Source organism: Schistosoma mansoni, chromosome 6 (assembly GCF_000237925.1).
Source record: "Schistosoma mansoni strain Puerto Rico chromosome 6, complete genome".
Taxonomy (NCBI): Eukaryota; Metazoa; Platyhelminthes; class Trematoda; order Strigeidida; family Schistosomatidae; genus Schistosoma; species Schistosoma mansoni.
Genome location: NC_031500.1, coordinates 19579159 through 19602129, shown reverse-complemented (window position 1 = coordinate 19602129; position 22971 = coordinate 19579159). Strand labels below are relative to the sequence as shown.

At 36.4% G+C, this 22971-nt stretch overlaps 1 protein-coding gene and 1 non-coding gene across 2 annotated transcripts in view; one reads left to right on the top strand and one right to left on the bottom strand.

The window, feature by feature from the left end:
* Positions 1 to 22971, bottom strand: part of Smp_164130 (dopey-related) — a gene marked incomplete at its 5' end in the record, with an annotated part of 67740 nt that overhangs the window by 29871 nt on the left and 14898 nt on the right. The window contains 10 exons of the mRNA XM_018798534.1: positions 2115 to 2154; positions 2193 to 2742; positions 7856 to 8575; positions 10741 to 11096; positions 12317 to 12805; positions 13777 to 13850; positions 14663 to 14749; positions 14780 to 14834; positions 15735 to 15845; positions 18945 to 19015. Of these exons, the coding sequence (XP_018653466.1) occupies positions 2115 to 2154; positions 2193 to 2742; positions 7856 to 8575; positions 10741 to 11096; positions 12317 to 12805; positions 13777 to 13850; positions 14663 to 14749; positions 14780 to 14834; positions 15735 to 15845; positions 18945 to 19015 (2553 nt within the window). The remainder of the gene's footprint in view (positions 1 to 2114; positions 2155 to 2192; positions 2743 to 7855; positions 8576 to 10740; positions 11097 to 12316; positions 12806 to 13776; positions 13851 to 14662; positions 14750 to 14779; positions 14835 to 15734; positions 15846 to 18944; positions 19016 to 22971) is intronic.
* Smp_tRNA_00446_Pseudo_GTC.1.1 lies at positions 4101 to 4171 on the top strand. Its single transcript has one exon. It is a non-coding gene (tRNA).

Sequence of the window (22971 nt, the reverse complement as noted above, 5' to 3'; positions counted from 1 at the left end):
GTTTTCATGGTGGTCTAGCTTCATTGACTTACGCTTTCAACTATGAAAAATTATCCAAATTGTTCGTAGAACCACGGGCATGGCATCAAAAGGTCATATGCGTTCATTTCGTGACAAAGTTAAAGGAACTCAAAGCTGAAGAGTTCCACACTACCACTAAACGATTAATTAGTATAATCCAGTTATCAATTACTGGCTAGATAAAATCAGTCATTGAAGTCCATTACAAAGAAGATATTTAGTGCTGACTTTACAAGTCTCTGTATATCCAGTACTAGAGCGAATAATAGTAGGTTGGTAGTATTCGATTCATGGTGTTCTCGAAGCATCGCTTTTGTATTTCGGGACCACAAACTAAGCAGTGAACTGGGTTGGCATTTGAATAACAGGTTAGGATGGGGAATCGATTGAAGAGATTGTAAGTCTTTGCGAACCAGACATCGATTACGTGTACTCCTCTAGCCTCTTCCTCAACGATTGACGTCCTGTGGTGTGGGAGTAGGCTGGAATAAGTCAGTGACAGTCAAACCCAAACACTATACCAGTACATGAAGTCATTGACAATTAGACTGAGTCACATTAATCAGTACAGATCATTATCAATGGTTATGGACTTTAAATGACATGGCTCAAAATCGTTTGCAATGACACACGTACATGCATTCTTTCTCTTATCCTCGAATCCTCAAATTATAAACTTCTCATAACCTGTTTTTGTTTTCTATTTTACTAATTTATATTTTCTCGAATCGCATCTTCGATTCTTAATCTTCCCTATTACCACTGATACCGTTACTACATCTAGTGTTGAGAGATTAGGCCTAAAGATTTCATTTATCTGTGCTAATCGGTTGTGATCACTTGAACCAATATACATATGTGCCAGGTTCTACGTTGTGACTGACTAACTGAGCTTGAAAGAATAACTAGTTGTTAAATAATAGTAAAATATGCTACGAAGGTTTCATTTTTATGTGCATTTTTTTACTCTGTTCCCACTAAGATATTGACGGATTGTACATTAGCCAAAATGTTACATCTTAATTCGCTAAGTTATTTGGTCGCAGAACATGAGTCCTGAACCATACTGATAGTCACAATTAAATAATAATACAGCTACCAGGAATATTGGAGAATTCGTTCAAAGTTTATATATATACCAAAAGAAACTGACCAGCTTTCAATGTAAACAATTAAACAAACATTAACCATTAGGAATAATAATTAGGTTTCAGATTTAAATTGTAGAAAATTATAGTGATTAGAGTCCAACACATTTCTTACGATCAGTATATATATATATATATATATATATATATATATATATATATATATATATATATATCCCGACCGTTGCTGCTACCTTGAAGTGGTGGTCACGGTTTGCCTATCGTGATGAACCAATCAAGCTATACTGGCTGGAACAATCGTTCCTCAAGGTCCTACCATGTCAGACAGGTCGGTTGAAGAGCGATAAGACTATAAGCAGTAAACTCAAGGTCCGAAGGCGAAGTCGTACTGCTGACTGTACAGAGGTTCGACAGCAGTAAGGTGTTTCCTTCAGACAACAAGCATAACAGCGATGCTGCCTTCCCACAAGGAGGGGTGGGGTTAGAAAAGGTCGACCCTAAAAATGCATACCTCGCCTTATCCCACGGATATCCATCTCCGGCGGTAAGGTCTCAACAAGTACGGAGCTAACACAAAAATGACCCACAAAAAGGTCGTATGTGACCGACCTCAAGCAGTTGTCCCTTGGGCACTGAGGTCACACTCTCAGGTCATTAAGACCACTTCTAATCCAATTTTCCTTTCAGGTACTTCTAGAAGAACCCTTCCAAATATATATATATATATATATATATATATATATAATGACAAAACAAATCAGACAACTGATTTCTCTATAATGTACGTCAGTTTTAACATTCAAAAGTTCTATTCGAACTGAATGATCATTTTTGGAAGTGAAAATGTAAGTATCGAAGTTTCAAAATAGTCTTACTAAGTCTAGAAAGCATTTCATGTCACTGGGGAACTAAAGTACTCTTAATGCAAATACTTTTCATATAAAAAATAATTAGAGTATTCAAACTAAATCAACAAATTATTACATCGTTTGAGAAGATGACACCCAATACGATAAATGGAAATCTAAATAATGAGATAAAAGAAGAAAACGTTCTACTAACTTTTACACGATTCAAAAATATTACAGTAGAGCTTGGAGAATGAACTGACATTTCTGTCGTCTCCACCTTATCATCCGCGATTCCGGAGGTTAATATCACAGATGGTTCCGAATTTGAAACATTGTCCACAGATGGATTATTCATAGAAACGAAATTTATTGTATTTGAACAATGGTCAACATTCTCTGTAAGAGGCGATGGAAACAAAGGATCAAACGCTGGTACAGTATTACTAACTTCTGGTATAGGTCCACTTGAATTTGGTGGATTCAATTTATGATGATAAAGAATTTCAGCAATTTCCAAAGCACCCTCTATTGAATCTGGGAGACCAGTTAATTGACTAACAGTTGGTGGATTACCACCACCACGCAATGATGCATTAGGTTGTTGCAATGAATTCACTTTTCTAGATGATGTAAGCAGTAAAGAGGAATTGCCAACTGACAGGAGAAACGTATGACAAATACCTTGAATCAAAGCTAATACAGTTAATGTATAGTCTGGTGGTAAAAGCTCCCAATCACTTGTATTTGATAATTGTGATCTTCTATGAGAATAGAAAGAAAAACAAAATATGTAATGGTTGTACCAAAGTGTGCAACATATATGATTACATTTAGGTAATAAATTCATCTTACAGTGAAGAGCTGCCACTTTGTAATTGCAGAACTAGTTCAATTAACCACAATCTAATGTAATTTACAGTAATTCATCATCTTAAAGTCTGATGAAAGAAAAGGTAAATTGTTGTGTATAGAACAATCATATAGTCTTCTCGGTTAACATTCATTTATCTGTGATCTGACGTACATACAGACTATCTGATTCGCGAACAATCACTAATTCACAACCATGGAACATTGAATAAATCAGAAGGCGGAATCATAACTTTACTTACAAGGTAAGCTTAAATATAGAAACTAAAGGGTCATTTAATTATGCAATTAGGAGAAATCTGAAGGTTTGGGATAGACTCCACGTTGTCAATTTATCCAAGTGTATCATAGTTAGTTATGACAGTTATGTTCTCGTTCAGTCAGTCACTTAATTATGAATATATTGGAAAATTTTCTATGGACGAATTAATCGGAGATACGACTTTTGCTGCGTTGTAATTTTTTCTTCTATTATGACTGATTGCGTTACACTTGACGCGTCCATTGCATGAGAAAATGATATTTCCATCGTAGAAAACTTTATATTTTTCATGTAAGCCAGAAAAAGTAACAAAGAAAAACATAACCTCCGTCATGGATTACGACAGATTAAATGATGATTCCCGCCTCATTTTGGTTGGTTGGCAGGTGGAAGGTCGAAATTGAGAACGAAAGTGGAGTTAATTGGAATTGTGAGATTATTGATCAAAATAGTCAGTCAACTACAACGTAGGACCGGTACATACATGCATCGGTCCGAGTTACCACACCTCATTAGCACACCAAGATCAACACCATATTCATAGAAGTAGTTACCTCAATGGTAGTAATATATGAAAGAAAGATTGTGTATTAGGATAGAGTACAGGAAGAAAGAATTAGTTCGTATAAGGCAAGGTATAAAGTAATTTTAATCTCACACTTTAACAAAAGACAAGGAGTGTATACACCTACGCCATTTTGGTCGATTCTGAGACAAGTCTCTGACCATCAATTATCATAGTTGGGCGGACCATTTAATTAAGAAAGGTTGTAGTCAAATCAGGTCATTTTATGGTTTGAATTGATTCATTGACCGAGGTTGGCCAAGTTAAGGGAAGGGGTTGAATGTATTCCATCTGGACACAGAGCTTCAGTTACCACCGTTTGAAGGACTATGAGTCAAAGTGAATAGCGAAAAGTTGCGGATGCAACAAATTTTTGAGAAAGATTGACTTATGCTGAGGTTATGAGTAGTATGTACAAACTGACCCCGGTAGCATAGGGGTAAGTATCTCCGCCTGTCACGTGGAAGGTCCGCGTTCGATTCCCGGTCGAGATGTCGGCCTCAGCCCCCAAATGCTTTAGTAAGGCCGAGGGTGGGGAGAGTCAACCCTCTCTCTCGAAATGCTTTCAAATGGCTACGCGTATACGGCCACTGTCAAGGAAGTTTTACTCACTGCCTTCTCGCGGCCAGGGGGTTGTTTACGAAAATGAGAGCACGAAAAGCTAATGTCCGGTGCTTTAACCGGTATGCTGGATAGGAAGGATCCACCTATGGAAGTTGGAAAACCATGATTCTAAAACAACGATGTACATGGGCTCCGGGAGCCTGAGGGAAGGAATAGCGTATGAACCAATCGTTCGTCGCCGGCTACCATTAGACTGTATCGCTTGACGTTGCCCCACTGTCTCGTGGATCAGACCTCTAAGTCGAAGGCTTCGGGTGTGGCCTCCTAAGAAAACCACCTGCATCGGTCTGGGCAAACGAGTAGTATCACAGCCCACACACAAATGAAGTGACTTGTGTGGCGCATATGTATTCGGTGCACCTTTGTACCAAAATTTATGTGTTTAAATAAATAAATTAACGAAATGGCCTAGTATTGAGGAATTTACTGTGTTGATGACACTTAGACATGCTAGGAGGTATTTATGAGCACAAAATATGAATTCCTAAAACTCCGACCAATATGATTTGGAGCACAAGAGCACTCGGTAGATAAATGAGGTGGCTGTTCTAGATATTTGAACTTTTAGCATCGCTACCAAATCCTCAACAGTCACAATTTTTTTACAAAGTCGGTTCGACTTAAATTCTTTCAAACGACAGTAGCAGTAACCGTTTGGATTAAAAAATCAGAGCTAGCTAAGGGGCACCAGATAGATACGCGCCTCACAAATCTCATTTTAATCGTTTAAAAATCCCAATCATATTAAGAGAAGACTAATATTTGAACGAAGAATATTCTTCTCGATAAATTCTCTTCAGGTTCTACAATTATATATCCAAATTAATAATCCGAAAAATGGCCAGGTTAAAGGCAAAGTACATCGTTTAATGCATGTAAATTTAGGAATGTCAAATCAAATAGAATAAAATTGTTAATGTTGATATGACTCATATAGATTGTTAACACTTGAATCTGTATATATGTAAAGTGAAAATTTAAGATCTATGATCAGAATATAAATATGGGTCAGATAGGGTGAGAGAGATATATGATAGTACAATTACAATTCGATCAAGTGGAAGACTAAATGTGTGAAAAATTAGTGAGACGTAATAAGGAGGGATCAATGCGATGTGAATGAATCATGTATAGGGGGGATTAATAATGATATTTAACCAATAATAGTAATAATAATAATAATAATAATAATAATAATAATATACAAAGATTTGTGAATAAAGATAAGAGAGACAATTACATTTGACTACGAAAGGTCGTAAGTACATAGTCAAATTAGGTCATACAATAGCTAAGATGATTGTTCATTAATTGGCCTTGTGGTTGGCCAAGGGAGAAGTAGGGGTTGGAGATATTTCTTCTGTACACATAGCTCAGGTTTCTTCATTCTGATGGCTACTGCCTCCGCCGTTTGAAGGACTTTAAGCCTGACAAGCTTAGGCAAAAAATTACTGACCCTATAAATAATTGAAAAAGATTGGTTTATACTGGCACTATGACCAGTTTGTACTAAATGGGCCAAAATCGAGCTGTTTACTTTCCTCATCAGACCTTTGCTTAGCCACGCTGGGAGGTGTTCACGAGCACGAAAATGTAAATTCCTAGAACTTCGACCAATATAACTTGCTCCACAGGAGCAGTCGAACTGATAAATACAAAATGAAGTGGTCATTCTAGGAACTTCATCTTTAAGCCTCGGTGTCACCATTGGACGCGTAGAAAACACCAAACGTAGTTCATCTGCGTTGAAAGATTTTTGGATAGATCTGCGTAATCTCTGAGTAAGTATTTCGCCAGCGGCATCCCCCCTGAATTGTAGGCGCATGAACAAGGATTTTTTCTTGACCGTTTGGAATTCGCCTATTTTCACTTTAAGGATCATATATTTAATTATAAATTTTCTGGGATACCCGTTCTCCCTTAGAGCATTATGCAATGTGTTTAGCTCATTGTCAACTACATCCGCCGAACATACAGTGCGTATTCGATAGCTAAGGGTTTTGATTAAGTTTCGTTTGTACTGTAGAGGTACAAAGCTAAGGAAGTGTGTATACTGTCCAGTCCAAGTACTTTTTCTGTTCATGTTGCTTCTTAACGATCCATCTGATCTCTTAGTTAAGAGGACGTCTAAAAAGGCTAATCGGCCATCACTCTCTTCCTCCGATGTAAACTGGATGACTGGATGCACTTCGTTAAACTGTCTAAGCACATCTTGCTGTGAAATATTATCTTTACACAGGATGAATGTGTCATCCATATATCTGCAGTAAAATTTGAATACTTGAATAATCTTTTTCAGATGACCGTTCTCTAGTTTAGCTAGAAATATATCAGCTAGTATAGGGCCCAGAGGTGAACCCATTGAATGAAGAAACCTGAGCTATGTGTACAGAAGAAATATCTCCAACCCCTACTTCTCCCTTGGCCAACCACAAGGCCAATTAATGAACAATCATCTTAGCTATTGTATGACCTAATTTGACTATGTACTTACGACCTTTCGTAGTCAAATGTAATTGTCTCTCTTATCTTTATTCACAAATCTTTGTATATTATTATTATTATTATTATTATTATTATTATTATTACTATTATTGGTTAAATATCATTATTAATCCCCCCTATACATGATTCATTCACATCGCATTGATCCCTCCTTATTACGTCTCACTAATTTTTCACACATTTAGTCTTCCACTTGATCGAATTGTAATTGTACTATCATATATCTCTCTCACCCTATCTGACCCATATTTATATTCTGATCACAGATCTTAAATTTTCACTTTACATATATACAGATTCAAGTGTTAACAATCTATATGAGTCATATCAACATTAACAATTTTATTCTATCTGATTTGACATTCCTAAATTTACATGCATTAAACGATGTACTTTGCCTTTAACCTGGCCATTTTTCGGATTATTAATTTGGATATATAATTGTAGAACCTGAAGAGAGAATTTATCGAAAAGGATATTCTTCGTTCAAATCTCATTTTATTTGTGTGAGAGCTTGAATACTACCCAGGTAGTTTCCTTAGGGGGCCACACCCGGAGCCTTTGACCGAAAGATGTGATCCACAAGGCAGTGGACCATCGTAAGGAGATGCATTCCCATGGTAGCCGGTGACCAACGATTGATTCATACGTCATTTGTTCACTCAGGATAATGGAGCCCATGTGCATCATTGGTTTGGAATCAGGGTTTTCCAACTCCCCTAGGTGGACTTTCCGTGTCCACCAACCCAGTTAAAGCGCCGGACATTCGCTTTTCATCCTCTCAATTTCGTAAACAACAGTAATGCCACAAGAAGGCAGTGAGTAGGACTTCCCTGTCAGAGGCTATATACGCGTGGCCATGTGAGAGCATTTGGAGAGGGAGAGCGGACTCTCCCCACTCTCGGTCGTACCAGGGCATTTGGGGGCAATAAAGGACTAAACAATCATGATAGTGGTTACCACTCAGTGACTAATCAAATGTACATACATAAATATCTTTACAAACCATCTCCATTAAACATTAGATTTGACCAAGAATAGAACTTACCTAGTACAATTCATATGACGTGTTTTTATATCTTGATAAGCTCGATCACATAGTTTATTTAAACTTGAACATATTTGTTTCACAGTTATACGAATTAATGATCCAATAAACCAACCCCAATAAGATAAACTTTTAAATATAAAACTATACCATATAGAATGTAAATCTAAACGAGCTGTGAAAAAACTTGTATAGTTACTATTGTCATTCGATGATGATGGTGGTGATGGTGATAATAATCCAATCGATAATAATTCAATGAATAAATTCACTTGATCTTTTTCAATGCTTATCATTGAAGAACTACTTTTCGAAGAGCTAGACCACCATAATGTTGTTAAACAATTGGCACGAAATAAGGGTTCATGATTTAAGGCATTGGGTAATTTATTACAAGCTATTGACCAAATATCAGTCATATAATGAGTCAATAAATCATAACTTGTTAATTCATTATCTAACAGGAGGAAACTTGGACTAACTGGCCATAATAAATGATTACTACTATTACATAATTCTGTTGATGTTTGACAATTTTGTTGAGATATTTGATGATGTTTCACTAAAGACATACGATCACAATAACCATACCATGGTTTCAGATGAAGAATTGCATTGAAAAGTTTCAATAATGTTTGTAACTGGGCAGTTTGAAATGATTTTGACAAGCTCGATAAGATATCATTGACAAGTATTAATTGTAAACAAATTGGTAGTTGCCTGTGTAAGGATAACAAGGAAACATGAATATAAGTGAAAGTGAATTAAGTTAGATTTTTTTATATTTACTACTATGATATGCTTGATGCTAATTACGAGGTCTCCTTACACGGTAACGGAATGAAGATCAAAGACAGTGACACGATAGGCTATTCTGATCCGTCGTCCCAGGCTCCGCTAAGTGGAGTGAGAACTCCAAGACGGAAGTGGGGTAAAATATATTCCGTAAGCAGACAGAAGCACAAGAAATCACAACAGGAAGAAACCAAACGTATATATACAGCACAAAAATGCCCTTGGGAAAACTTTACAAAATAGTATACTAAAAGATACAACGAGCCAATAGTGTTTAAGATTCTCCAAAGTGGGAAATACGACATGAAGGTGAAAAGAGTGCTCTTGGCGCGAAAACAACGAAATTCAAATTCTCAAAATAAAATTACAAAAGTCATTTACCAAATGAGTTCTGGGGATCTAACATCCCCAACATACTAATAATGAACAACATGAGGTGCGACAGTTACACTTCAAGTACATATAGCCGGTTAATTTTTAAATCTACACTAATTGATTAAAACCTATTCCAAATAAATCATTTAAATAGATGATCATCGGATGTGGGCACTTCATCTAACATACCAAAACAGTTAAGGATATAGGACAGAACTGAAATAGGCTGATCGTAAATAGACGAAATACTAGTACTTCTGTAGTGGGGAAGACCAATTTAGTGTCTAGTGCAAAATTAGAGTGCCTTCGTAAATTATGAAAATCATACATTAAATACTTTATTTGCACATCTCCCATCAGTTGTCCTTTAAATCCTTCATGATTCTTCTAATTCTGCTTTTATTCTGATTCCCTTTCTGTACTTTTTAGTTTAATCTCCTCAATCTTCTTTAGAAAGGCATTCTATTTCTGAGTGGTGTTACATACTACTTACATCTGTCAACATACGTAGCATAAACCACACTTCACCCAATCAACAATACTGAGTGGTATCTATCACCGCATACTAATAAAATAAAAGCACCAATTATATACAAACTATATCACACAAACATTACAAGCAAAGATGGATAGTGGCTAGCAGTGGAATCTAGGACGCGTGTTTTGTCCTATTCGGGACAAAGAATAGATAATTAACTTTGCAGGTCATTATACATAAAAACTATTTTTAGGATATGAGACTGATATCGCTTTAAAAATCAGTGGAGTGTAATATTTGCCGTTGCTTTAAAACAAACCGTAATTTAGGTTTTCTTCTAATCATCAGTCTATCAAAGATAAGCGTTTAACATAAATTGAGTTAGTTAAAAAACTTTGATCATAGTAACTCACAACATAATTCAATTAACAGAAAATGTTTACATTTAAAAGCTCACATTATTCATGAGGGCGAAGCTTGTGTTGCCAATGATGAAAACAGTTACCGTTGCCGCTATCTTGACGTGGTGGTCGGGCTTGTCTATCGTGATGAACCAATCGAGCTATACTGGCTGGGACAATCGTTCCTCAAGGTCCTACCATGTCAGACAGGTCGGTTGAAGACCGGTAAGACTAAAAGCAGCAAACCCAAGGTCCGAAGGCGAAGTCGTACTGCTGACTGTACAGAGGTGTGACGGCAGTAAGGTGTTTCCTTCAGACAACCAACATGACAGCAATGCTGCCTTCCCACAAGGAGGGGTGGGGTTAGAAAAGGTCGACTCTAAAAATGCACACCTCGCCTTATCCCACGGATATCCGTCTCCGGCGGGAAGGTCCTTTGAAGAACGGAGCTAACACGTCAAAAATTCCCCGCAAAAAGGCCGTGCGTGACCAACCTCAAACAATTGTCCCTTGGGCACTGCGGTCACGCTCTCAGGTCATTAAGACCACTTATAATCCATTTCCTTTTCAGGTACCTCTAGAAGAACCCTTTCACGGTGTAGGTAACCGGGAAGTGATAACTGTCTTCATACATCTAATAGCACTCAAGACTTATACTGTTACACTGAAACTGTTCTGACTTCGTCAATTTTAAAAGAAACTAACATAAAAGCATCTAGACATTTTTAGACTGTAGTCGGGATGGTAATAAAAGTGTACTGGAATCCAAACTTTCTAGAGCTTAGTGAACATTACTCTAATATACAACTATTTGAAACTATGAAAATTATTCATACTTGATTCCATTTGGCATTGAATAATCTGACCAATTTTTATCCGTTTTAGGCCAATGTACTTTCATAATACAAGAAGCTAAACAATGTAAAACAACAGATGGTAAACAAGTATGATGTATAGTATTTTGTACAAGACGACGTCCATTAGCTTGTTGTATCATAGATGAAAATGTAATTGTATTAGGAGGAACAATATTTGGATTTGTAGATCCAGTTAAATATACTGATGATGATGATAATTCTGGTATACGTGTACCAGAAGAGGTATTCTTAACATTGGGCAAACTTGAGTTGGACTTTAAAGTTGAATTTATCAGTGATGGATTAAAACATTCATCTTGTATCGATATTAATTGCTGAAATACAGAAAAAAACATTGTATTAAGGTTCCAATATTGAACATAACTGCTCCAATTACAAAAGTCGGATACAACTCTAAGAAAAGTTTGAACTGCTGATAATAAAAATAATAGAACTTTGTGGAACGTTTAACTCAGTATTCTCAAGTATATCATTAAAACGTTCTATGGAAAAAATTTATATTTGGTATCGTGTAGTAAATGGACACGATTGCCCAGGATAAGGTTGAATGGAGAGTGCTGGTGGGTGGCCTATGCTTCTCCGCGAGGGGTAACAGGTGTAAGTAAGTAAGTAAGGGAATGGTAGGTAGAGCCTTAGAGATCCAAACATTGAAACGCATGATTACAAATACAAAACGTACTATCTACTTTTACCGGTATCATATAAAACTGTGACTCAGATCTGAGTAAATCTTTGAGACAGAAAGAGATTTATTCACATGGTATGTATGTTTGTCCAGTATTGATTGCTTAAAAAAATTCACATATGTTATACCTACAAGGGATTATTATCAGCAAAATAGGATGAATGAATAAGCGTCAGTTATTAAAAACATAAAGCTTAGAAGACAAACTAATCCATCATGTTCGGTTTGTAAACATAAACTATCACACAATATGACTTTTTTTAAAGAAAACGCTTTTCCTTATATTATATAATTTTAATGCTCCAAAAATGCCCTGGTACGGCCGACAGTGGGGAGAGTCTGCTCTCCCTCTCCAAATGCTCTCACATGGCCACGCGTATACAGCCTCTGCCACGGAAGTTCTACTCACTGCCTTCTCGTGGCTGGGGTGTTATTTACAAAATTGAGAGGACGAAAAGCGAATGTCCGGAGCTTTAACAGGGTTGGTGGACACGGCGCGTCTACCTTAGGGAGTTGGAAAACCCTGATTCCAAACCAATGGTACACATGGGCTCCATTATCCTGAAGGAACAAATGACGTATGAGTCAATCGGTGGTCACCGGCTACTATGGGACTGCATCTCCTCACGATGCTCCACTGCCTTGTGGATCAGACCTTTAAGTCAAAGGCTTCGAGTGTGGCCCCTATAAGAAAACCAGGTGCTTCAGTTTTTGGCACCTGGGCAGTATCACAGCCCTTACACAAATCAAATGAGATTTGTGAGGCGCATATGTATCTGGTGCCTGTTTGTACCAATATTTATGTGTATAAATAAATAAATAAAATAAATATAATTTCAATCAACTTACTTCAACAATCAATGTTAAAATCTCTGCTGCTGTATTCTGTACATATTGATTAGCACGAAATTCACGTTTAGAATAGCCAAAACGATGACTAAATTGAATGGAAGATTTACTAGTGTTATTCATGGATGAGGTAGTACGATTGTTGTGATCATCATCATCAACAACAGTAGTATTGACAGTTGGTGTTGTTGTTGTCGTCACTGTAATAAATGGCAAATAACTACACATATATTGTAAACATAAATCTATAATTAATTCCAATAAATTTGTATAATTTTGTTGTGATTGACTTAATTCTTCTGAACTGGCAGCAGCGAAGAAATTACAACCAGCCATAGAACGACGATGTCTTGATAGAAGTTCAATAAATTTTAAACCATATAAATTGTAACAAAACATTGAATTCATTGTACATGATGCAAGTGAACGAACAAATAAACCCGGTGCAATGGATAGAATTGATCGAAGACGAGAAAATGCATAAATCACCTGGAATAGATAGAATAATAGAAGGTAACTGTAGATATGTTACCATAAAAAAAATACTTTTTAATCTGATATTTCTATTAAAAATAAAACATCCCTTGAGTAGAATAGGACTTCAACAATATTCACATGCAAGTGGCTCTACTAACACTGTGTATTCCTAAAAAAATATATAGATATATAACTCCGCCTGTAGCTCCTCCGAGGGCTACTGCCGGTCCCAAGCCCGGGTAAAGGAGGAGGGTTGGGCATGGGGTTAGCGACGCCATCCCGTAGAAAACCAACTCGCTAAAAAAAACGCTAACCATTCATGAAGTCATCCTTTTAAATTACTTTTTACATAAAGCATTAAAATATTACAGTTAACAGGTGGATCTAAACAGACATCTAATTATTACGGACAATTAAATGAATGAGGTAAATATATTAATATAACAAGTTTTCCAGAGAGAAGTAGCTACATGGGGAACTAAGGGAAGGAATAAAATATTGGTTTAAGTATAATAATGGACTAAAACATAGAACTAAAAGTATGAGGAAGAATAAGATGATTTACTGAGAGAAAAAACAAATCACCCAGCTACATTATACAAGTCCTATAAATGATGGGATATAATTCACACTACTGAGTATAATTAAATAGTATAGCTAGGACATACAAAAAAAATTAAACAAAGTCATTAAGAAGAAGGGGTTTTTTGAAGATTTTAGTAATTTTCTATAGTTGCAGTCGTGAGTCATTTGAAGCTAGACCACTATAGAAAACCTGGAAGCACTGGACGGCCATTTCGTCTAATTGTGGGACTCCTTAACAGTCCGCGTCCACGATCCCGCCGCGCGAGATTCGAACACTTTTCCATGGTGGTCTAGCTTCAATTGACTCATGATTTAAACTATATATCATTAGGAAGAGTATACTTCATAAGTCAAATGAATTCAAAATATACAGCTATTTTAAATTTGAAAAAACTTACTTGGTTAGAATCATAATTTTGTAGATAAACTAACAAATGATCATTGACAGGTAACATTGAAAGTGACCTAGAATCTGTCAAAGAAAAAATTTGTAAAGAAGGTTTACCCCAGATGGTTGTCTTTATTTATTCATTTTTCCATTTACAAAAACAAAATAGAAAACAACAATTCAAATAAGTCACTTAAATTGTTCTATTCAATGATTATTGTAATTTACATGTGGAGTATGAAAGGAAAAGAAAATATTTGATCAGAACACAAAAATATTGGTACAAACAGGCATCAGATATAGATATGCGCCACACAAATCTCATTTGATTTGTGTGAGAGCTTGAATACTGCCAATGTGCCAAACTAGAGCAGGTGGTATTCTTATAGGGGCCACACTCGAAGCCTTTGACTTAAAGGTCTGATCCACAAGGCAGTGGAGCATCGTGAGGAGATGCAGTCCCATAGTAGCCGGTGACCACCGATTGACTCATACGTCATTTGTTCCTTCAGGATAATGGAGCCCATGTGTACCATTGGTTTGGAATCAGGGTTTTCCAACTCCCTAAGGTAGACGCGCCGTGTCCACCAACCCTGTTAAAGCTCCGGACATTCGCTTTTCGTCCTCTCAATTTTGTAAATAACACCCCAGCCACGAGAAGGCAGTGAGTAGAACTTCCGTGGCAGAGGCTGTATACGCGTGGCCATGTGAGAGCATTTGGAGAGGGAGAGCAGACTCTCCCCACTGTCGGCCGTACCAGGGTATTTGGAGGCATGTAGTAATGGTCTAAGTAAATGATCATTGAATATTTCAAAATATTTATCCGGTTGAATTTTACATTATCCAGTATAACTTTGAATAGAGATACTAATTATAAAAATGTAATTGATACATACCATGATGCCAATCTGTGACGTAATCTAACAATGAATGATTCTTTTCATCTTGCATTAAACGCATAGATAAGACAGAGTTCAGTACAGCTGAAAAAGAAACGATTCAATTAAACAAACAATAAAATGCAAAGTAATATACTGGGACAGAAGTAATGATGCATGGAAAAATTAACTTCGCAGATAATACAAAAAAATTATTGATCAACCAGCCAAAACCGACGTACAACTATGTTCACTATTGGATCGACTACTATGTGTTCATGCCGATAATAAACTGGAGCTCGAAGAGTAGGGTAATAGAATTAAAGAACAATGAAGTGAATTCAAACATTTTATGATCAGTTTAATAGAAGGAAATTCAATGATTGTTATTTTTCAACTAGTTCGATTAATAGTAAAAGATAGTTATTTGAAGATGACTAACTTAGGTTTCACAACCTATGAAAATCAGTGCCCTTAACAGGTAGATTACCTTAGACTAAAATACTCACCCCTAATAAATTTACTTCACTTTAACAGTATTCAACAATCATTTCCATCTGAGAAATATCAATCAGTCATATTCCACACCGTGAATTTGAATACAGTACGATATCTTTAACTATCTTCAACATAGATTTGACTAGTCAATGTAAATCCACTTTGAAGTAAATGGTATCGTTTACTTTGACTACGCTGGTCTGAATCACAGATTTAACATTCACTGGCACGTTCCAAATCAGTAGTGATTGTTGTTGTTTATTTATCGATCGACTAAACCCACGTAAAAATTGCACGTCAACGTACATCATGATCGCTTTTTAATGATGTTGAGAAACAACCTTGAATTTCGACTAGACTAAAAGTAAAAGTAACCGGTTAAGACTTCACACTATTCCTGCGGACAAACAGTAATCTAATCATCAGAAGGGGAGTCCCATAATAAGATGAAACGGCCGTCCAGTGCTTCCAGGTTTTCCATAGTGGTCTAACTTCGATTGACTCACGCTTTCAACTATGAAAGTAATCTAATCATAAATAATCACTAACCTTCAGCGGCTTCTTGTTTAGAGGTGCGTATTTCATTTGTTACTCCTGTTTTATTTAGTAAGTCCGTCGTAGAATGAAATCGTTGAAACTTTGCACGGATTGAATTCATTAGATCCAATGGTTTTTCTGTGTGAATACTGTTATTATGTGGAGACTGAAATGAAGAGAATTTTCATAAAACGATGATAAGATAACGCTTATTGAAGTTACATATCTGTAAATCATCAATAAAAAAACAGTACGTAGTGTATATGAGACTATGTTTTTTTTCACTGGGGTCTACTTAAATGGTTTGAATAATTTTTTCTGGTTAGCATTTTTTTTCAGCGAGTTGGTTTTCTACGGGATGGGTTCGTTAACCCCATGCCCAACCCTCCTCCTCATTTACCCGGGCTTGGAACCGGCAGTAGCCCCCGGAGGAGCTACAGGCGGAGTTGGGGTCTAAGTATAGTTGATTTACAATATTAGTAAGAAGTACATGGTAACAATTTAGTTTGATACTGACCCAAATGAAAAAACATACTTAGTCTGTATGAGGCAAATATTTTACTGGAATTCAAATGTGATAATTTAACTAGGTATAATCAAGTAAACCAATGGAATAGTACTATCAGAAGAGTGAAACTACTATTCAATTGGTTATGATAAATGTAGAGTAAATTTTTGATTGGTTATATGACTATTCAGAATCTGCCATAATTAGAATTAAATCACAATCTGTTCGACCATAAACAGGTTTAAATCCGATAAAGAGTAACAGTTGCTCTAAACTTTCGAGTAAACCTTGTCTATATATAGTAACTAACATGATACCAAGGTCCAGGACTTCTAAAGAACAAATGTTATCAAGAATTTAGTCAGCCATACAATCGAAGTAAACATTTATGAACCGCTTTCCTTTCATATTTACCATTATGAAGAAGCTACAACAAGGTAAACTTTGCAGCTATGAGGATACATATGAGATATTATACACATTATTTCATATATTAGTACTTGTGAATTGCAAAAACAGCATTTTTACAATGTTGATATGAAATACACCAATATACTGAACTGTTTTGTTCCGTTTCAGGACTCAAACCCACGAAACTGTGATCATAATTTCTCATGAACTAATTAATTTTCCGTTCATTAAACTGAACAATCTACATAGAAACAAGCATATGATTTCTAAATACCACTTGTCATAATGATGTAAGTGATTAAGCATGATTATCACAGTAACGCTCTTCAGGAACTGTTGATATAGAAGGCTTATGATTTGAGGTTCTACCATACGAAAAAAGTCGATGGAATAATATTTAATCAAAATCGAATACTTTTAGTGTAAATAATGAACAAAAATATAAAGGTTTGAGATCCCAATATATCATACTGCTGAATACCATTATATCTAGATTATACTATTCTCCTATAAAGCACTTGAAAAGCTATATCCCACCGTACATACGACTTCTTTCCTGTTAGGAAACAGGATAGAAAATGTTAAACCCTAAAACACTTATTGAGCTTTGCTACTGAATACAGACAAAAATTGATCACCAATTAAATCGTAATTCATGCAATACAACTGTTAATCATTTTAAGCAAAGATGGATAGTGACTAGCAGTGGAATCCAGTTTGACGCGCATTTCGTCGTATCCGGGACTCGTCAGCTGGATGTACTTGCATCTCAGAGTTGATGTTCACTCTGGGACTTCAACCCAGTATTAGTCGCTTCAAACGCCATCGCGTTATCCACTCGGCCACTGAGTCCTCATAGCCACTTGCTTGTGCAATGGGGTGAAGTTTAGATTCATTTAGTGTTGTTTGTTTGAATCTTCCCATCGATGTGTTAGGACTGCAACTGGTCAGTCTCTAATTGGCATATGTGCATACTGTGCGTATTGCCTCGATATAGCCTAAATTCACAAGCATGGTAAGCAAAGATGGATAGTGGCTAGCAGTGGAATCCGGGAAGCGCGTTTCGTCCTACTTGGGACTCGTCAGCTGGATATACATCAATGGGAAGATTCAAACAAACAATAATAAGTGAATTTATGAATCATTTTATTCAACATATGATTAATAATATATAACAATGTAATAGTAATGTTCATATAGTTGTGATATCATTTGCGACCTCAATGTTTGTAGTCAACCATTAAATAACATTTCTTTATGAGGCCTTCATTTTGTAAACAATAGTAGACTAATGTAAATAAAATACGACACACTAAGACTACGTATTATACAATAAATATGGTCTATCGATTAAGTGCTCCGGCGCGAAGCTGGTAGGTCCTGGGTTCGAATCTCGCGGGTGCGGGATCGTGGACGCGCACTGCTGTGGAGTCCCATAATAGGACGAAACGGCCATCCAGTGCTTCCAGGTTTTCGACGGTGGTCTAGCTTCAATTGACTCATGATTTCAACTATGAAAATAAGATCGGTAGAAATGTTTACTGAATATTTACACTTTTCTTGCACATCTATTCCAATGAAAAAGATACAGTATCACTATCAGACTAAAGGACATAACATGTGAATCAATCAAAAGCGTTAACCAAATGTTATAAATAAAACAATAATTGAATAGAGAATGGTAGAAATGACTGATAAGTGAAATAGTAATCCGGAATCAAAAGAGATTATAGAGTAATAGTATCATTGACCTGGAACCCATACTACCCACGATTTTCCGTCATTGATTCTTAACCTTGAAACGGTTTCGAATATCGTGCCTGTCTATTTCTGACCGACAAACCATTACTTCACTATAGTTAAGTGATAATCTTTATTCATCCTACGTTTTATCAACCAAATAATGTCTTAGAAAACTTAGAGTAATTAATAATCGACATCTAAACAGGAAAAGACGTTGGAAGTGGATCGGACATACATTAAGGAAATCACCAATATGCATTACAAGGCAATCCCTAACTTGGAATCCAGAAGGGAAGCGGAAAAGAGGAACGCCAAAGAACACGTTACGCCGGGAAATAGAAGATATGAAAAGGATGAATAGCAACTGGAAAGAACTGGAAAGGAAGGCTCAGGACAGAGTTGGATGGAGAATGCTGGTGAGCGGCCTATGCTCCTCGACGAGGGGTAACAGGCGTAAGTAAGTAAGTAATCTAAACATGTCACAAGCCGGGACTATTTTATGTCAAAATTCAGGTATTTCATAGAGCGGAGAGTCGTCTCATTAACAAAAACCGAGAACAGAATATGGAGAAAAATTATAATAAAAAAACAACTAATACTTACTTCAGAATTAATACTAGTTGAATTCATTTTATTAACAACTTCTTCATATGAAGGTGGTTTACAGTCAATGTCTAAATGGGAAAAAATATTTTAAAACATAACTGATAATAGAACAAATGTAAAAAGAACTAAGTGTCTTTTTAATGTCTATGCTAGCAGGACCAGATTACCTGTTTAGAATTTGCATGATAGCCGCGATCAGTGGTTGGAGAGTTGGCTAACATGACACAGAGTTGTTCACGATTGCTTAGAAGCATTCACTTTTTGTTTCCGCTTTCATCCCGAATTCCGGTATTCCTTCATGGACATCTTTTCACTCTGCCTTTTAGAAATATAATACCAATGTCTAGTTTCTCTCGTTACTATGATTACTACAGTACTACAATTAGTTTTAGTAATCAACTTGTTATTTACATATCGTCACTCCAATGTTGTGTGGGAATTTAACTTATGAATACCTTTGTCAAGCTCTACACTGATGATGACTAACCGACTATATAGTGTCTAACCTTTGTTAGGAACAAAACATAACAACACTTCGTGAATATCCTGTGATAATTTAGTACGCTTAATCTAAACCTACAAACGAGAAGTTCCACGTCAAACAGTTCAATAAAAACTCGCTTATGAATATCATAATAAGTGATGAGCATTACAATAGTTGAAGTAGTGATAGTAAATAAAACGCAATAAATACTTAACAAATATAAGCACGAAGAAATTCCTGAATTGAAATACCTACTTTGTGTGGTAATAAACTACTGTATGATAAAGTAAAATGACCCTGATAGAGTGGGACTTTTGTAGAGGTTGTTCAGCTTAAAGATAGTCTAAAAAATGAACTGACCTCTGATAGAAGCCGAGAAAATATAGTCTTCTGATTGCATCTAAAGAGGTTTGGGATGTAGTTCTTTCCTATTCAACAAAAGATGTCGCTTCGAAAATGGTCTACAAAAATTTCTAAATTTATGATAGGAAGTGAGATGTTTGAATCCATTAGTCTCTTCATTAACATTGGAAGTCTTATTAGTCTTGACAGGTTGATTCCTAATGAAACCTGAACATGAATTCAGAAAGCTCATTTGGCTTTTACCAGTTTGGGTTACATGTAGTGCAGAGAAGATGTCTGCCAACGAAGGAGCTAATATACTGAGCAGAAGCAGGCTATATCCTACATTTCGGCTGTGAAACGTGACCTCTGACATCAGAGAAAATTTGTAAGTTACTAGTATTTGATCATGTATGCCTGAGGAATATCATTTAACATCCAAATGGGTGCTCAGAAGGCTATACGCACGATAATGGATAGTGATGACAAATACGTTGAGAATATCGTGAATGTCAATCGATTAATGTGTTTAGGACAAATGTTAAGCATGCCCAGTAACCACCCTACCTCGATGAGTGATGTTGTGTAACCTAAAGGCAGGTTACAATAAAACCAGTTGCAACCGAGCCAAAACGTGTTATCAGCGATGAAGTGATTGATTACAAGTATCAACCATGTTAGTAAGTCCAACTACCTAGTTAGGGTCCACAAAATAACGGCGACCCATTATTCAAGACATCACGTGACATAGCTCAAAATCGTCAACAATTGAGCAGAAGCATTCAATTTTTGTTTACCCTTAGAACTTCAGTTACGAACTATTTCATACCTTCTGTTTTGTGAATTATCCCTTCCACCCAATTCATATCTTCTAAGTCTAATCTTTTCTACTATGATTGATACTACATTGTAAGTTGGTTAGTTTATATTATATTTACGAAAAAGTAATTTTCAGACTCAATACATTAACTTATGTTCAAAGAGTGAGAACAGTATCTTCAACCCTAATATAACAAATGTGCCTATTAGCTTAATGGACAAATCTCTACATACTTATAATATTAAAATTAGTGTTATAAATGTCAATATGATTGTCAGTCAGTCAGTCACAACGTAGAACTTCGTACGTACGTACATCAGTTCGAGTTGCCATATAACATTAGCACATAGGTACAATTGTCGATTCAAATCCCATAGTGATAGAAGTAGTAAGAGTATAAGCATTATGTGAAAGATTATGGTTTGGAGATGTTATTCAAGAAGTATAATACAGTGAAATAAATTTGGAAAGAGAAAAAGGATAGAGATATGAAGAATTCAGAAGATTAGAATTTGGCAGAACACAAAGAGTGAATACACCTTCACCATTGCAAACGATTTTGAGCCATGTCATTCAGGGTCTCTAACCATCGGTTGTTATCATCTCGCGAATCCCAACCAGGTAGTCTACACCTACCAACAAAGCCCAGTCCACTTGTCAGCGGCTTCATGGATTTGTGCCACGTCTTGGTCTGGCCGACCCTAGCTTCCAACCTACTCCTACACCATGAAACATTGCACGTCGGGGCAATCGGTGGTTGGGCATACGTAACACGTGTCCCAGCCATCTCAACTGATCAAGTTTCACTACTTCATCAATCGATTTGCCATCCTTATCTAGTACCGGTTTCCTAACAGCTGCATTACTTACCCGGTGGTCCCAGGATATACGAGCAATGCTTCGAAGACACCTATGATCGAACACTAGCAGCCTACGAATATCCTCTACTCTTATCGGCCATGTTTCACTCCCATAAAGTAGGACGGATCGAACTGCTGCACAGTAAACCCGTCCTTTGGTTGCTAGACGGATATCTCACCTACGCTATGAATGACGCAAGTTGGCGAAAGCTAGACGAGCCTTTTCTATCCATGCTGAGATTTCGTCACATACCAGACCACAAGGGCTGATGAGACTCGCAAGATAAGTGAAGCGGTCGACATTCTCAACTACTTCACTCCCTATCATTAGTTCAGGCGCCGATGCAACGCAATTCTGAAGTAACATTTTGCACTTCGAGGGGGAGAATCGCATCTCGAGCATGCCTGCATTGGTTCTTATAGTGGTCAGAAGACTCTGCATTTCGTCAGCGTCTTCACCAAATAGAACTATTTCATCGGCGTATTTTAAGTCAACAAGTGAGTCTCCCGGTAAAAGTTCAACTCCTGGAGATTTAGTTGATGAAAGTGTCATCTATAAAAGCATATCAACACAAAGTTAAACAGGAATGGGGAGAATGGACAGCCCTGATATGATTATAGAATGACTCTAAAGGTTGTTATGTGTATATATATCAATGGATGGACAGATAAATGTTTTTCTTACCTGCCGTATAAACTGATTTTGAAGAACTATTCAATGAGTTACTCGATTTTGATACTTTCATCAAAATAGTGCAAATTAAAGTAGACCAAGAGTGCTTTTTGATGTAACAAATACACAAAAGCAACGATAATCACAACAAGTACGAAATCATTGCCCCACTGAAAACTTGGAAGCACTGAACGACCATTTCGTCGTGTTCTCTTAGAATAGAATTACCAAAACTAATTGGATGATCCATTTGATCCAATTCTTCATTGTTATCTATATTTTGTTCATTTTTATTCAGATTACATTGAGATATATGCGAACTTAATAGATTTGTTAAACCAATTGAACCGATTGGACCCAGTGGATTATCATAATCTAAATTATCCAATAGGAGTAGTGTACATCTATTGATTATTTGATGAGGATGATGAGGATGAAGGCGAACAAATGAAGAGAACATGAAAGTAAGAAAACAAACAAAACATAGAAAGCAAGTTACACAACTCTAAGTAACAAACAACTATCAAATTTTATCAATAATCAGTAGAAGGGTATACACACTTAAAAAACATAAATTGTTCATCTATGAAAACATGTTCTCATAGTAGCATACATATACCTTTTCATTGTATGGTCTTTGACAATCAATATATGATTTGTTTCGTTAAATGTTTTTAATGTTACTCAATTGTACAGTACAGGTTATCTGCTAATAAGTTTTGAGTCACATGCTTTTGTGTACAATAACTAGTGATATTTGATCACTGATGGTGAAAATTAGATAAATGAAGTGAATGTACAAGAATTAGGACCTAAAACCAACTGACTGAAGTTCAGCGTACCAC